General features: G+C 36.5%; 1 protein-coding gene across 4 annotated transcripts in view; it reads right to left on the bottom strand.

The window, feature by feature from the left end:
• Cdh20 (cadherin 20) overlaps positions 1–16950 on the bottom strand; it is a 213872-nt gene that overhangs the window by 13304 nt on the left and 183618 nt on the right. For all 4 annotated transcript variants that reach the window (XM_074069696.1, XM_020153686.2, XM_074069695.1 and 1 more), the window contains 3 exons: positions 14571–14824; positions 8425–8561; positions 5941–6062 (listed from right to left, as the gene is read on the bottom strand). In XM_074069696.1, the coding sequence (XP_073925797.1) occupies positions 5941–6062; positions 8425–8561; positions 14571–14824 (513 nt within the window). The remainder of the gene's footprint in view (positions 1–5940; positions 6063–8424; positions 8562–14570; positions 14825–16950) is intronic.

A 16950-nucleotide genomic window follows, 5' to 3' on the forward strand; every position in this document is an offset into this window, starting at 1 on the left:
ACAGAAGAGGAGGACAAATGCAACTATGAAAATAAGGGAAATAATCTTACTAGATGAGTAAATAAGCAAATGAAGATTAGGAAATAAACATAAAAACAGCAAATTGACATCTCAGTAGAAACAAGGTGTTGACAAAATTTGACATCCCTTCATGATAAAAGCCTAGAACAAGCTAGGACTAGAAGGAACATTCCTCAACATAATAATGGCTGTATCCAACAAACTTACAGACAACATCATACAAAATGGGGAAAAACAAGCTATTTCCTCTACATTCAGGAATGAGATCAGATGTCTATTCTTTCCTTATTCAATATAGTGCTTGAATTCTTGGCCAAAGCAATAGGCAAGAGAAAGCAATAAAAGGGATATGAATAGGAAAGGAAGAATAAAATTATTCCTATTTGAAGATAATATGATGTAAAGATTCCATCAAAACCAAACAAAACCCTCTGAGATCTGATAAACACTTTTGACAAAGTAGCTGAATACAAAATCAATACACAAAAATCAGTAGCTTTTCTATCTACCAATAGTGAGCAGGTTGAGAAAGAAATCAGGAAAACATCCCATTCATAATGTCCTCAAAAATACATTGGAATAAACTTAAACTAAGGAGATGAAAGACCTCTACAATGAAAACTATAAAACATTGAGGAAAGAAATTGAAGAAGACACTTAGAAGCTTGAGAAATCTCCCATGTTAATGGATTGATCTTGTGAAAATGGCTATAGTATCAAAAGCAATCTGCAGATTCAGTGCAATCCTGAAAATTGCAATGCCATTCTTCACAGAAATATAAAAATTAATCCAAAAATTTATATGGAATCAAGTCATAAAAGACAACAAATAGCCAAAGTAATCCTGAACAAAAAGAGAAATGCTATAGGTATCACAGTACCAGACCTTAAATTATACTATTAAGCTGTAGTAACAAAAATAGCATGGTACTGGCACAAAAACAGACATGTAGACCAATTTGATTTTCAAGAAAGGTGTCCAAACATACATTGTAGAAAAGATAGCCTCTTCAACAAATGGTATCAAGAAAAGTGTGAGGGACTTAGATTAGATCCCTCTCTCTTACTGTGCAAAAATTAGTCAAAATGGATCAAAGACCTTGATGTAAAACCTGAAACTTTGAAGCTACAGTAAGCTTGCCTTATTTGCATATTTATTTCATGTGGTTTGGACCAAGTGCTATAAAAATTTTATAAAAAGTTAAAAATTTCAAAAATTCCTGTGCATGCATAATGCAGCTCACTTAATGCAGGGATGTTCTGTCAATTCTGTGTTGTTGTCAGTTGTGTTTATGTTGTGTGATCTGCTGAGTGTTTCCCTGCCCTTGATTTTGTGAAAATACGCTTCCCCAAAAGCAAATGGTGCCCCCAAACAAGGTAAAAGTTAATGTGCTTAATTTAAGTTATGAAGTGAAAAATTTAGATTTGTTGAAATGCGACATCTTTAGTGGAAGTTGGGCAGCATAAGTGTGGTAAAAATGAATGAAGCATCTGTAATATAGTACTGAACTTTATGCATTCTGAGCATGTGCAGTTTTTCCTCTGTCATGGTCTCCTTATATTGTTTACCTGTAGATACCAAGGGGCTACTTTACTTCAGGAAGAAACAGGCATACTCAACTTCCTGACCAGGACTTCAGTAGCTCAAGGAATAAGAGCAAGAATTGATGAATGGGATTGCATCTAATTAAAAAGCTCTGCATTGCAAAGGAAACAGTTATCAGAATGAACAGACAGCCTACAGAATAGGTGAAAGCTATTCATCAGATAAGGGATTAATATCCAGAATATATAAAGAGCTCAAAACTAAACACCAGAGTAACAATTAGAATTAATCAATGGGTAAATAAATTGAACAGGCAGTTCTTAAGAAGGACAGATGGCCAATAAATACATAAATGTTCAATGTCCTTAGCTATAAAGGAAAAGCAAATCAAAATTACATTGAGATTCTGTCTCACCCCAGTCAGAATGGCTGTCATCAAGAAAATAACAAATGCTGGGAAGGATTCAGGGGACAAAGGAACCGATAGTGGGAATGTGAATTAGTCTAGCCTCTATACTAGGTCCTCAGAACTATATACTAGTATAGAGGTATAGTGGGTCCTCAGAAAAGTAAACGTAGGACTGCCATATGATCTAGCTATATCACTGCTGGGCATATATCAGAAGGAATGAAAGTCAGCATTCAAGAAAAGATACCTGCACATCTATGTTTATAGCAGCATTCTTCACAATAGCCAAGCTATGAAATCAGCCTGGGTGCCCATCAACCAAAGAACAGATAAAGAAAATGTGGTACATATACACAATGGAATATTATTTGTCCATCAGAACAAAATTATGTCATTTGCAGGAAAATGGATGAAACTGGAGATCAGCATATTACGTGAAATAAGACAAATTCAGGAAGGCAGTTATCACATGTTTTCTCTCAAAAGTAGAATCTAGACTTAAAAAATCCCAAAAGACATACATGTAAAAGTGACTGTTAGGAGGGGGCAGTGGGAAGATAAGAGGTGGGCAATGGGGGGTGGTGGTGAGTATGATCAAAGTATATTATATGCATGTATGAAAATAGAATATTGAAGCCCATTAAAATATAAAAAGGGGATAAGAATGAGTAATGGAGTGGGTGAATATGAAAAGTACATTATATGCATATGTGAAATATCACTAAGAAACTCCTTTGTACAATTAATATATGCTAATAAACCCAATATTTATTACTACTAGTTACTTTAAAAAAATCCATTAAAGCAATGTGACATAGACAACTGGAACATTAGCAGGTGGGCTGGGGAATATATGAAATGTGTTGAACTGGTGGTTCTCCTTTTATGTTTGCCCTCCTGATAACCTATAGCATAGATAACACCCACCCCTGTTGAGCCTGGCCCTGTGCATTTACCATTCTTGTTAAAAGCTGGCTGAGCTTCTTCACAAATGGTAGCACGAAAGGTCAGCTTGAGGGTCCATGTGGGCTGTAAATTAAGGGAGGTTAATACTGGCCTCACAATACGCTGAAGAACAGGGACACTTCCAGCAAGGGACCTCTGCACACTATGTTGCTCAATGTCCCTTCAATAAAGGACTTGTTGCCACAGCCTTCATTTATCATTCTTTTCAGGGATTGCTTCTGTTGCAGACAGTCATTTTATCCAAGGTCACCACATCCTTTGAGGGGAACCCACACCCAGGGACTGATGTGCTCATATAAAGGTCTGGCTGTCCCATCTCAATTCCAGAAAACTATTGTTGTAGAACTTTGTGAAGCTATTAGTGGGTAAGTATTGGAGTTGGACTTCTCAACTTGCCCAGTCTCCTGACTTTCCTTCACTTCCACAGGTCCCAAGAGCCCTCCTTTATTAACACCAAATTCTGTCTTGGTAAGTCTTCTGGGAACTCAACTGTTGAATCTAAAGGTAGAGGGTATGAAATGGTAATAAAGCCAGGGGAGTCCATAGTCGAGTCTCATGTCAGTGCTGTTCGCATACAAGGGTGCCATCTACCCCATCCCCACTGAGGGGCAAATCTTGCACTTTTCTTCTTGCTTGCAAAACATTATAGAAAGAGGTAACATGTTTCTTGAGAAATGTTACAAATAGATGACAAACAGAGTTAGAAGAGTCATTTCAGAACACTTGATCTATGAACTGTGTATGTATTGATTGGTGTGATAGGCCTAAGACATTGGCTGGTTGGTTATGAAGCTTTAAAGAGTGGGTCAGTGACCTGCCCTTCTGCACTCCATTACCTTGGCAGGTCAGATCTCTCCCTTAACCCCGCTTGTGCAGTATGCTTAGAATGACCCAAGTACATAATTTGTCTTCCTCTATGGCTGTTTGCTAAGAGGAAAGCACTTGGTAGAGGTGAAGATGACAACAGTGTTGAGCAGGTACACCAAGGAGTCCTGATTGTTCGTAAACCAGTACCTCCTGAGCTGTGTGCTTTTGAAAAACTTCAAAATGTTTCCCAGAACCCAAATCCAAGGGCAGGATTTTCAGTATCTTGGTTACAGATGACAAATGTGACAGACTTGTAGCTCAGTCCCCAAACTGAAGTTACAGATAAGCTGCCCTTCAAAACACTGCATGATGGGCCCTTAGAGATGCCCTTAGAAATGGAGGCTATGCTTGGCCCCCAAGATGGGAGAGGAGGTTAAGGTGCTTTCAGCTTGTCATGGTGCACCCTCTTCTGTTTTGGAGCCCTTTAAGATGGAGTGCTTCATTTTGAGGGAAGAGGGAGCTTACTTTACTATGCTACTTATCATTCTGTTTATTTTTAATTAAAATTAGCTTCTTTTAATATAAAATGTTTGCCATATAGTGTATTTAATATAAAGCAAAATGTATATATAATATATAAAATTACAGAGCAAAATTGTTAAAAGCCTAAGGTCCTTCACTCAAAACTCATACACCTTACTTAGCATAGTAACTATGCTACTTTTGCTTCTTCCCTCCTATCTTTATTCACATGTAAACATGATTTTATAGATCTGTAAGCATGTATATGTAATTTTTATAATTCCATTCTTTATAATAATATGTCATTTCTTATGCTGTAAAGTTTTGATTATAATTTTTATTAGCTGCATAATGTTTTAGGTCTTCCTAGACTAGAAATTTAGTAGATGTGGAAGCAGAATTATCCTAAACTTAAAAAAAAGCTTTTAGGAGCTCAATAGGCCATTGCACCAAAATTCAAGAATCAGTGAATGAAGGGATGGGGTGTGGCTCAAGTGATTGAGTGCCTGCCTAGCAAGTACAAGACTCTTGAGTTCAAACCCCAGTGCCATAAAAAAAAAAAAAAAATCAGTGGGTAGGATCAGTTTAGATCAGAGATGGGAATCACTTTTCATTTTCAATAGAATGGGAAAGGTATGCTGGGGGAGCTGTTCCAAGTAAGCGAGAGAAGTGAAACCAAAAGTTACAGTCAGAGATCTGAATTACCTTATAAATGTATACTTCCCAAACCTGTAACTTTCATATTAAAATGATCCTAACCTGCTTGCCCCAGAATCCATGGGATCACAGGCTGTACTCAGGTGTGTACATCAGGACTGTTAAGGGATCCATTGGGTCATAGGTAGAGGAGGAAAGCATCTCATAAGAGCAGGAGCAGAATGGGGGGCATGGAAGGACAAGTTATAGAATAGATAAGCCTTGACACATAAATTAATGTGTGGCCACTCCAAATGGAGTTTTGGATGTTTCTCAATTAAAATCATTTGGAATTTGATGAAATGTTCAGTTAGGTTTGAAAGTAAACTTTAAATAATATGTCTCTGAGATTTAAGGAGCAATAGTTATTTCAAATACATACAACTTTGTTCCTTCAGATTACTTTCCTCCTAAAACTTAACTGACATGAGCAGCACTAAGAAAGTGTGTTTTAACTGAAGGGGAAAGAGGTAATGAAGCATTCTGAGAGTAGGGCAGGCAGATCCTAAACAGTGTTCTCCTTGCCAGAAGTTAGGAAAGAGAGATGGGGAGATACAGAAAATAAGCTTTCCCTACTGTATACTTTTTTGGGGGATTGATGACACAACTGGGAAAAGAAAAGACTCTTCTTCCTGAACTACATGGTCCCTCCTTCTGGACCCAGAGTTCATATTTTGACAGTTGCTATGATATAGTTGCATTTCGAGGTCGATAGATGCCTTATACAGGCTACCCTGTGAATTAAGTACCATTGAAGCACTGTTTAGAACATAAAACGTGATGTAGGCTCCACATTGTTGTCTTGGATCGACAATTGTATATCTTGAAAATTGATATACAGAAATTGGGATTCTGTTTTGTAAACTGTTACTTTTTGGAGTGGAAATGTCTTTGATGGTGAATTTGGTTATCTGAAAATTGTGTTTGTAAGTTGGGAGGTTTACCAAGGTGCCTGGCTCAGAGGTTTCCTTACCTGTCCAGCTTTGGCATTCTCACAGACAAAAGCTTCATAGAATCTGGGGAACTCTGGAGCATTGTCATTCACATCTAAGACTTTGATAGTGACGGAAACACTTCCCACCTGGGAGGGATTGTCTAAAGAGAATGTAAGGAAAACCAAAGATGAGAGTTCAGTAGTGCAGAAAAGCAGCTCTTTCCTGAAAGTAGGTATTTGGTTTATAAAGTACATGGAAATAGTAACACAGGTATAGGATGTGTGCATTGCCTAGTAAGAATGTGACCAGAAGGAGGTGTCTGTTGGGGGTGTGTTTGACATCAGGTGGGTGAGGGGTACGGTGAAACTTGAGGGAAAGCAAGTGTCACAAAACAAAACAGAGGTTTTGACTCTTGCTTAGCTCACACTTTGGGTTCTGGAATTAAAGACAGGTCAGTTCCCCATTCCGGGGTTTAAAACATCCCATTTCTTATTGGATGCATCCTGTGTGGTACTACTTGGCTTTATTCCTGCCGCATAATCAGTTCTTTGAATGTGTTTAAAAAAGGTTTCTTGGGGGGGTGGGAAGGAAAGGGGCGAGAGGAAGGGGCGAGTAATGACCCAATCATTGTATGCACATATGAATAAAGGAAATAAAATAAAAGATTTCTTATTCACTGAAATACAGATAACACAGCACATTTTTTTTTTTTTTTGCGTAGGGATTAAAAAGATATTACAGGATCAAACTCAAACCAAATCCCTACCTTTTGTTGTGGTAGGAGCATAGGTACTTTTGGGGAAACATCTTTTTGGTTTGTGTTTCAGTTGGTACTGCCACACAAAGATAATTTCATAGCCCCAGTAGTGCCCCTTCTGTCTTTTTCTGTTTTGGTCACACCCCAAGGATGAAACAGACATTATAAGACATAGAAATTTTTCTTAGTAAATAATTTTACTAAATCCCAGAATGCCTTGTTTTTTTGGTTCAAGTTTTCCTTCTTTCTCAAAAATATCTGTTTTTCTGTGTTTTCCCCTGAAATACTTCTATCCTTGATTACCAGAAAGTGCTAATGTAATTGACTTTTATTTTTTCACTATAACAGAGATACTTGTTTATATAAGAAAAAATAAAAATTCCAGAAAAAATTTAAGAAGATAAATATGATCCTTAATCCTACCAGAGATACCCATTATATAAGTAACATTAAATGGGTTAAAAATATGGAGCTGCACACATACACACAGAAATTTCAGTTAAGTGAAATTAAAAAATTAGATTCAGAATAATTTTAGGGCAAGATTATCCTATCATTGCATGTACTTTGAAAGCATGAACATGTTTACGTAATGTTCTTTTTTTGATGTAGATTGTACCATAATTTATTTAGTCAATCTATTTATTAGGCATTTATATAATTCCTATTTTCTCCCATTTAAAAATAACACTGCAGTAGACATTTTGTTATATAAATCTTTGCTGATAGCTGTAATTATTTCCTTAGGATAATTACTGGAAGTAGAATACCTGAGGAAAGCAGTGAATGCCTTGACGAATCTTAGTACATATTGTCAAATTGCCCTCCTGTGCTTAGTTATAAAGCAAATGAGTTAGAAATTGTGCCTAGTTATATAGCCAATAGGTTAGAGACTGCTGTTTCCCTCAATCTTTACTGTCAGTAAATATTTTGAAACCATTTGTTGGGACTGTCTTTTTTTTGGTGGCACAGGGGCTTTATACTTGCTAGGCAGGTGTTCTTACCTCTTGAGCCACTCCACCCACCCCCTTATGAAGCCATTTGAATGTAGTGGTATATAATCTAAGTTTCAAGTTTTTTTTTTTGCAGTGCTGGAAAATAAACCCAGAGCCTTGTGAATGCTAGGCAAGCAGTACCACTGACCAACATCCCTAGCCCTGTTTATTGTTTATAACATATATATTAATCTAGTTTTTATGAATTTTACATTCCATTTATAAGTATATTATGTGAATAGTCTGCCTTTTGTTGCCTCAAATTCCCATAGTTGTGGACATATATATGTGTGTGTAGTAAAAGTGATATGTTGGGCTGGGAGGGTGGCTCAAGTGGTAGAGTGCCTGCTTAGCAAGTATAAGACTCTGAGTTCAAACCCCAGTATTACACATGCACAAAAAAAGTGATATATTATTGATGTTATTGATGCTTCTTTTCATTCAATGATAACACTATACTATTTGTGCATTTGCAATCTTTGTAAAGATTGAAAACTTCATAGATTTTGCAGGAACCTCCCCCTTCATAGCCATTTGGGGTGAGAATGGCATCTTTTACTACTTTTATATGTGTTTTGTTTGCTTTTATCTCTAGCATGGCATTAAGTATATGAATACTTGAAAAGTGTTTGAACTAAATGTACTTACTTGCATAAAACCTGATCTCAGTTTCTTCTCTTGTTTTTTTTTGCTATAAATTCTAGAAACTTCCACTTTATGCACACTTACATTGTGTCACTATATGGAGACCAGTTTATTATGTTACTTACTCATTTCCATAGCAAGGACAGTGATATTATGCCAAGAATATTCTTCCCGATCTAGGGGTCTTGCAGTCATTAGGGCACCTGTTGTAATGTCAACATAGAAAAATCTTCCAGGATCACTGCTTCTGTCAATAGAATATCTGCAAAAACATGGATTATGTACAACCTTTGTATTTGGATAAACATAAGACAGCACACCACATGAGAGAACAGTACATACCATGTGAAACCTGATTCAACTGAGTTATGGCTACCTGGAAGACTGTGTTTTTATCATGTTCAAGAACAAAAAATAAAACCCCAAAACTATTACTGCTTCAATTTTCTCATTATAAAATGAAATAAACAGGGTGCCAAGAATCTTAGGGCAGTGTTAGTCTATTTAAAGACTAGTTTATGCTATTTAAATTTAAAACTGCCCTAGGAATTTTGGGACATCCTGAATATCAACCTTTACATATATTTGTTCAAAATTCAAATGAATTCTCAAGTACTAATCTGAAACTGGAAAAAGGAAAAGGTATAGTTCAGTGGTTCTTGTTCTTGTAATTAGTATCACTTGTTGGGAAGGAAAGCTTTGCTCCAGGTCTTTTGTAAATGTGCTAATGACTCACCTACTGAAAAATGCAACAGTGGAATTTACTAGCTGAAGATTCCTTATCTACAGAATGCTTTTAGCATGATGGACCAGGTCTGTAGAGGTTGTTTGCTGTAAATAAGCCTGAAATTTATGCATTTATGGGGTACAGCCTGCTGAAAAATATCATGTAATCTACATAGCTAGTAGGATATAATAAGGTGATGTTCTATAACAAAAATAGTGTTTCCTGTTCAAACAATGAACCTCACCCATTGCTTCCACTTTGCATTTTTTATCTGGCCCAATGTGCATCTTTATAAAGGGAAAGAAGAATATTTATAGGTACTTGTGCCAAACAGTTTCAGACCTTTCTAAGAAAAGAATGCTTTGCTCATTTTGCTGTTGTCTATATCTTTGAGTCTCTAATGAACTTGGGACTGGGTAAGATCTGTAATTCCTATAATCTGATTTTGCAGTCTGATTCCTTTGCGTTCTTTAACCTGTATTATTGCACCTGCTCCCTATTTTGTGAGATTCAATAAGTATGGAGGGAGACTTGGGTATCAGTATGTTTAAAATCCTCCATAAAGGATTTTGGTAAGTAGCCATGATTGCGAACCATTGTTGAGAACCTTGTATATACTTTGGTTAAGGCTAGCAAAGTTATTTTTATTTTATTTTAATTGACAGTGTTATATACTTACAGGTTGCGATGTGAGGTTTCAATGCATGTAAATCAGGCTAATTAATATATTCATCACCTCACATACTTAATTCTTTGTGGTGAGAACATTTAGAATCCAAGTTTCTAGAGATTTTTAAATATATGCTACATTATTACAAGCTATAGTCACCATGGGGTACAATAGAGCCTCAGAATTCACTCCTCCTGTTTAGCTGAAACTTTGTATTGTTTGACCAACGTCTTCCCTTTCCCTGTTTTAAAAAGGTCAGCAAACATAATAGCTGTATTTGAATATCAGGCACTTTATCATGTACTTAATACATAGCTTCTTTTAAAATTTTTACAATATCTCTGGGAAATTACTATCCCAGTCATCAGGTAAGGAAACTGAGGATTAGAGAAATTAAGTCAGTTTCATAGAGTTGCACAGGTAATTTGCAGAACTAAGATTTGAACCATAACTCTATATAGGAGTTATAACTATTGTGTTCTTACAAATTGTTTAAATAGACACCAGGTAATATAGTGAGCTCAAAATTCTAATTAAATTTGGCAGCAATTGCTGTCTACATCTTAAAGTTGTTGACATGGAGACATTACAATTTCGGTGGGAAGAAGTTTCTTTAGTGCATTAACTTTCAAACAGATTAGTGAGTTGCAAAGTCAGTATGATAGATTATGGTTAGCATGGAAAGAAAATGAAATAGAGTGGAATATATGCATGCCAGATTATTATAAGCAGAAAGGGTAAATAATGATGTGAAACTTTCATGATTGGAATTTTCATTTTTTTTTGAGACAAAATCTTACTATGCAGTTCAGACTGGCCTTGAACTTATTCTGTAGCCCAGGTTGGCCCCCGCCTCCTGCCTCTACCTCATGAGAACTAGGATTATGGACATACACCAACATGCCTATCCCTCATTTATATATACACACACATATACATATATGTATATATATTTGTGCATATATATGTATGTATATGTATATTTGTACATGTATCTTTTTGCAGAAATTCAGAGTGGCTGTTCAGAGAATTAGGAATTAAAGAGCTCGTGGATGAGCAAGGATGTGGAACCATTTCGGTTATGACTTCCTAAGTATTAAGAAATTTAATGAAGGCAACTAATGCTTTCGCCTGTGACCCTATTTAATGAACATTTACTGTGTGCCTGGCTTTGCTTCACACATACTACATATATTGACTCGTGTAATCTTCACAATAACACTATGAAGTAGGTACTCTGATAATATCTGTTACTGATGAGAAAACTGAGGTTGTAGGTTACTTGCCCAAGGTTACACTGCTGGTAATCAAGCCCAGGCAGTCTGACTTCAGGTTCTTAACCTAACCAATGGACCATGGTCCCTTACTGACACATGGATTGTGAGATTCTCTAAGGAAACAGATTTTTTCCTATTTTTATTAGGATGTATTTACTGTACAAAGGGGATTCATGGTGACAGTTCTGAATAGCCTTACATCGTACATTGGTTAGATCCCTCCCCCACCCCCTTGATCTAAGAAAACAACTCTACCTCTTTAAAATAAGCCATAACAGCAACAGTTGAATTTTTATAATAATAAAATCTACAAAGTTCATTTAAAATGAACTGGAGCATTATTTTTTCCCTAGGCATGACTTGTGATTTAGTTTTAAAGTTTACTAGTTATTTTAAGAGTTGAATTTTCTTTTAGAAAAAAAATATTGCTTGGCTCATGACAGACTTTCTGCTTCTCACACATGAGAAAAAGCCCAGCATTTAGTCCACAGAGCCCTAACCCTGATGGCAGTTCTCCAAGCTGTAGGCATAATGCCAAGGGGAGAGCAGCCTATGAGGAACCAGCAACCTACAACACCATAGCAAATATCACAGATGGTATGGGAAATGGAGTGATAGAAATAACTTAGCAACAGGATCCCTGACAGCACTGCCTGGTCGACACAGCAGGAGCCTGCCTCAGGAAGCCTCCCTCATCAAGTGGAATTTCTCTCCAATTTCCTGAAGTAAGCCTGCATTGAGGGAATAATGGCCTTCATTTCTCTGAATGGGGCACTGGGCCAATTTCCAGGAGGAGGGAGAACAAATTAAAGGTATAGATACAGATGGAAAATGAGGAAATTGGGACACACTAGTGAATTTGGTAGGTGGTTTTCCTTTCTCTAACTGTAATATTCTCACCTACTATGACCAGAATAGGCATGACCCACACATGCAAAACTGCCCTAAGCAAACAGTTGCTGGTGTTTGTGGAGCTCCCCACTTGTTGGCTCGGATGAGGATATTCTCTGTCATGTGCAGGCTCAGTAAATCCACACACTCCAGGGGGGCACAGAAGGGCAGGCTGTTTCCACACCAGCAGATGCCTATTTCGTTTGCCAAATGGTGCAGTATCCTGCTTGCCAGAAATTCATTGAGCATTTATTGAGATTCAGGGTCTCTAAACATTATATTTTTTCATACACATTCACACTAAATCTGGAGCCATTATTTTGGGGTTTACTGGTAGAAGGTGACCAGCTATATACCTGAACACACCATCACCTTTCTAGAAAGGAGATTATAAAAGTCCTAATTATCTTTTTAAAATGTTAAATGGTCATTAATCCATAATATTTTAACTTCAGGTGATGTGGAATTTTTTAGTGATTTAATATTATGTTTTGTTTTTAGGGATATAAATCTCATTTATAACAAAATGCAGGTTATGAGTTAGCCACATAGTATATGACAAAGATTACAAGCTAACTTTTTATCAAAAGTAAGGATAAAGTGAGCAATTTGGGGAAAGATAACAGAGGAAAGCAATCCCAAATAGGCTTAGTAAATGATACCCAGAGATTTGCGTTATAGATGCTTTTTCTTCTGAGAATCTAGGACCCCTGTGTTCTGGCTTGGGTCCAGAGACTATTCTGTACTTCTGTGGGATAGTACAAAGAGTCAGGGACCTTACGTCTACCAGGATGAACTCTGTTCTTTCTTTGTAAGCAAAATAGAGAATTATCCTCAGTTATGAGAATTGGAAATCTGTCTTGACCCTTGTACTTGAGCTCTTTTTTTGTCACCTCCAGGTCTAGAGCCTTGTTTTTGACAGTTTGTCTTACATGATGTTAGTCCTGCCCCAGAATAGCCTGTTGGACCCTGCTTAATGCCTCTGGCTTGTTCACTTATGTATTCATCCTGGCTAGGTTTTATTGGACTAGCCATGCATTCCCTTGCTCACCTCACTGATGCTAGCTGATGTTTGTAAACTGGCCCATCTGAAGCAGCATTTTCTGTTTGCCAGGCATGTTTCTCTATTTTGTCTGTCTACTTCATTTTGCAATGAATGTAGAGCCACTGGGGTATGTACTAGGGAATGAACCCCCTAGATATATCTTTACATAATGGCTTTAGTTATGTGTGTGTTGCCTGTTCAGGCTTTTTTGCTTGTTTCTTAAGCAGTAGTATGACTCAAACAAGAACTGTTTCTAGTGCGTACTACCAAAGGGTCCAGAGTCAGAATCTGGAAAGATGGTATGGTAGTATACAGAGGATATTCTGACTGTTTTAGAAATGGGAGCTGAGTTTTGCAAACTTGTGTTTATTTTATATCAGTTTCCCTCATAAAATTTTATCCTTTAAAGTTCCCACTCCTAGTATCTTCTCTAATATGAATAGTTTAATGTATTATAGGTAATAGATACATAAATAATAAATAATGATCATAATAAGTATATTCCTACAGAAAATATAAAGTTACAATAGAATTCTGCTTCATTTTTCTGTTTTACACTTAAAAAGCTTAATGGTGAAATACCATTTTTATGATGTTATAACTCATACTAAAATGATTAGTTATCTTTAAAAAAATAAAATAGAGGAACTTAAATAAAATAATTTAGCCATTTTAATTCCTAAGCATGTAACATGTTTACTAGTTGGTTAGAGGAAGCAAATTTTCCCCCAGGATAGCTATTCCCTAGAGAGAATTGTTCTTGTTAAACTGTGAAAGCATATTTTCATTAATACAAAACAACATCAGATGAAGATAATAGCCAGTTGACAGAAAAGGCATTTGATAAATTGGGTTGTGTTTAAAATGTATTATCTGTGTATTAAGGTCCTAGATTCATTTTATTGTGTGGCTTTTTAACAACTAATGTGACAGATGGTCTCAAATAGCCTTGGAGTCCTGGTCTTTTGTGTCAAGCTTCAGGGGCTTGGCAGTTGCTCTGGAAGGTTGAGGTGTCAACCTGTCCACCAGCTGTTTGTGCTTTAGTTCCAGAGTTGATGGGAAATGGCCACAGTTGTATGAGAAGTTCTTCCCTTTTGAATGTCTTGGTTGGAATCTTTAATTTCAAAATGTACCTTGGAGAGATAAATGATATTGCACTATCTGATAGTCTACATGCATCAGAGCCACTGGCATCAGAAGTGGTTTCTGTGTCTGCTACTTCTATAGGATATGGACATTTGGCAATATCTTGGTACGTTTTAGATTGCTACAACTTGGGGGCTGTCACTGGCATTTAGTGGGTAAAGACCAGTGATAATACTCCACATCATGAAATGTACAGGACATCCTCCCACAATAATATAGTTATACAGCCCCAAATGTCAATGGAGCCGGTATTGAGAACTAAGGGAATATTTATGTGTGAGTGTGTGTGTGAGTGTGTGGGTGTGTACTACATGAAATGAGTGTAAATATGATGGCACTTCATTTTCAAATAACATGACAAGGCCATGTTATTTAAGCAGAAGAGGCTCAAGAAAAAAGGAGTTTCCAGAGATGGAATAGAAGAGGAAGAAGCAAAGGGAAAAGTGCTAGAAAATTACATACAGGAAAAGGGAAAATTCCTGGATATAAGGAAAAGGTGAAATCTATGGAAAAACCTGATTGAGTTGTTGGTCACATCTGGGTCCTTGGCAGAAATGATCTGTATGGTTGTTCCAATTGCCACATCCTCAGGTACCTCCACAAAATAAAAACCAGGTTCAAACACAGGGGGTTCATCCACATCTTCCACACTGATGTGCACTGTCGTTGTGTCCTGAAATGGGCCCAGGTTCAGAAAACGCATCTCTAGGTGAGGATTGGCTCCCTCCACCTTTAAGGTGTAGCTTTTCTTGCTTTCAAAACTCAGGGGCTGGAAAGTAATGACAGGAAAACTTATTAGCTCTTAGTATATAAGTCTGAGGTCAAAAGGATATCCAATATAGATGGTTAGTGGAAAGAGCCTCAAATTCATTAAATTGACAGAAAAAATGTAAACATAAAAATGAGGGAAATTTTTCTTTCTGTAGTTCCAGGTTTTAATCTCAGATTCAGCCTTGGGTAAGGAAGATAAGGAAGATGGCAGAACTTCAGAGGTAGTTAAGGAAACCTTTGGGATGATAAAAAAAGCCAGGCAAGCACAGCTTTAAAACTTGTCTACTCTGCAATCAGCATGGTCTCCAGAGAGGTTCCTGGGAACCTCCTTAGTCCTGGGCTAGTTTGCTTGGCACTGTCTCAGTTTCAAAATGGAAAGTTTTATTTCCTGAGGACCTGTTTTCTCCTAGGCAAATCAGAATAAAGGTGCTTGCCCATTTGAGAAATGTTGGGACAATGAAGAGCAAATTCATATTCTGTTTTAGAACATACATGCAACTGAGGCTTGTACTTTTCTATTTTCTTTCTTTTAAAAAAATTCTTGGGGTAGGAGAAGGTGGCCCAAACAATGTATACACATGTGATTAAATGTAAAAATAAAATAAAAATACATAAATAAAAAAACTGTTCTTGAATTCAAAGGCAATAGTGATTCTTTCTAAGAAACTATCCCTAAGTACTTCACAAGGGTTCTTGGGGCTCTTTTGTTAGACCAGAGTCTGTGTATTTATTTCATCAAAGCTGATCCCTTCTAAAAGTACCTTTGCAATTCCTAATTCAGCACCTCATTTTATCCACCAGAAAGCTCAGATAAGTAGACTAAGCTAACATGGCTCTGTTAGCCATTGTAGTGTCAGGGCTGAAGTGCTGACCCATGTGTATGAGTTTCTCATCCAGGGCTCATCCACAAGAATTAAGTTTTGTCTAGTAGAATTCTGTCTCATAAATTAGAATTTTTCAGCTACTCTCTTTTGATTTATCCTATCTTCAGAATGTTTTATGTCAAAATAAATATAGCAATTCAGGGCAGAAAGTAAACTTAAATGCTGTTTCTAAAGCATAATTTTATTTTTTTTTCTTAAAGCTGACAGAAATGTTTAAGTAACAATTATCTCAAAACATCAATGATAAAAAAAAATCATTGAAAGCAAGTCTTACAAAATAATTATGGTGGATAACAAAGCAGTTGCTAAAGCTTAAAAGTCACATGTTACTCTGCCAATGACTTAAATCTTTCTAGTTAAACATTCACTTGTGCTTTTTTTATAAAATATGCTGACTGTTAGGACACAGCATGTTAGAAAAAGACATGTGCCCATTTAAGCAAGTGTGTGATTTTGTAAAACAAACATCAGCGGGATTTTCTTTAACTAAATATGTTATTTTCAAATTCTGACAAAAAGTATTTTTTTGCAACTTGCTGTTACAGCCACTTACATTGCATTTATTTAGAGCTAGACATTGTGAGCTCCCTATTTTACACATCCTCAGCCACTTCCACTGAAACCAAGTAGGCTATTTGCACAGCCCACCTCAGTCTTATCAAAAGGCAAAGCTGCATAAATGGAAATCTGCTATTCACATGACATATTTCAAGAATTAGTTTTATCTACCAATTCATTTGTACTTGCTTTCTAAATCTACGTTTTTTTCTTTCATAACTAATTTTATTCTTTTAAAACTCTTTCCTTATGTATGGATAACCCAAAGTGGACACTGGATAACACTGGGTTTGAGCTAGGCAAAACTAATTGTTTTCCCCTTAGTTTTAAGTCATTTTTCTATATGTGAATTTTCTATCCACATTTAAAATTCAAGGGTAATGTATATATATTAAACTTATTTTTTAGTGTAAAGTTTTGTAGATTTTGACAAATCTGCAGTCATGTGTCACCTGATAATGAAGATAAGAACTGTTCTGTGCTTAGAATTCCCACCCTGTGTCCCTTTATGGTCAGCCTCTTCCTATTCCTCAGGCCCTGATGCCTGATCCATGTTCTGTCCTTATTATAAGAATATCATATAAATGGCATCATTCAAGATGTCATATTTTGTGACTTTTTTATCCACTTAGCATGATGCATGTGGGATTCATCCATGTAGCTTTATGCATAGGTAGTTTAT

This window comes from Castor canadensis, chromosome 4 (assembly GCF_047511655.1).
Source record: "Castor canadensis chromosome 4, mCasCan1.hap1v2, whole genome shotgun sequence".
In the NCBI taxonomy this organism is placed as follows: Eukaryota; Metazoa; Chordata; class Mammalia; order Rodentia; family Castoridae; genus Castor; species Castor canadensis.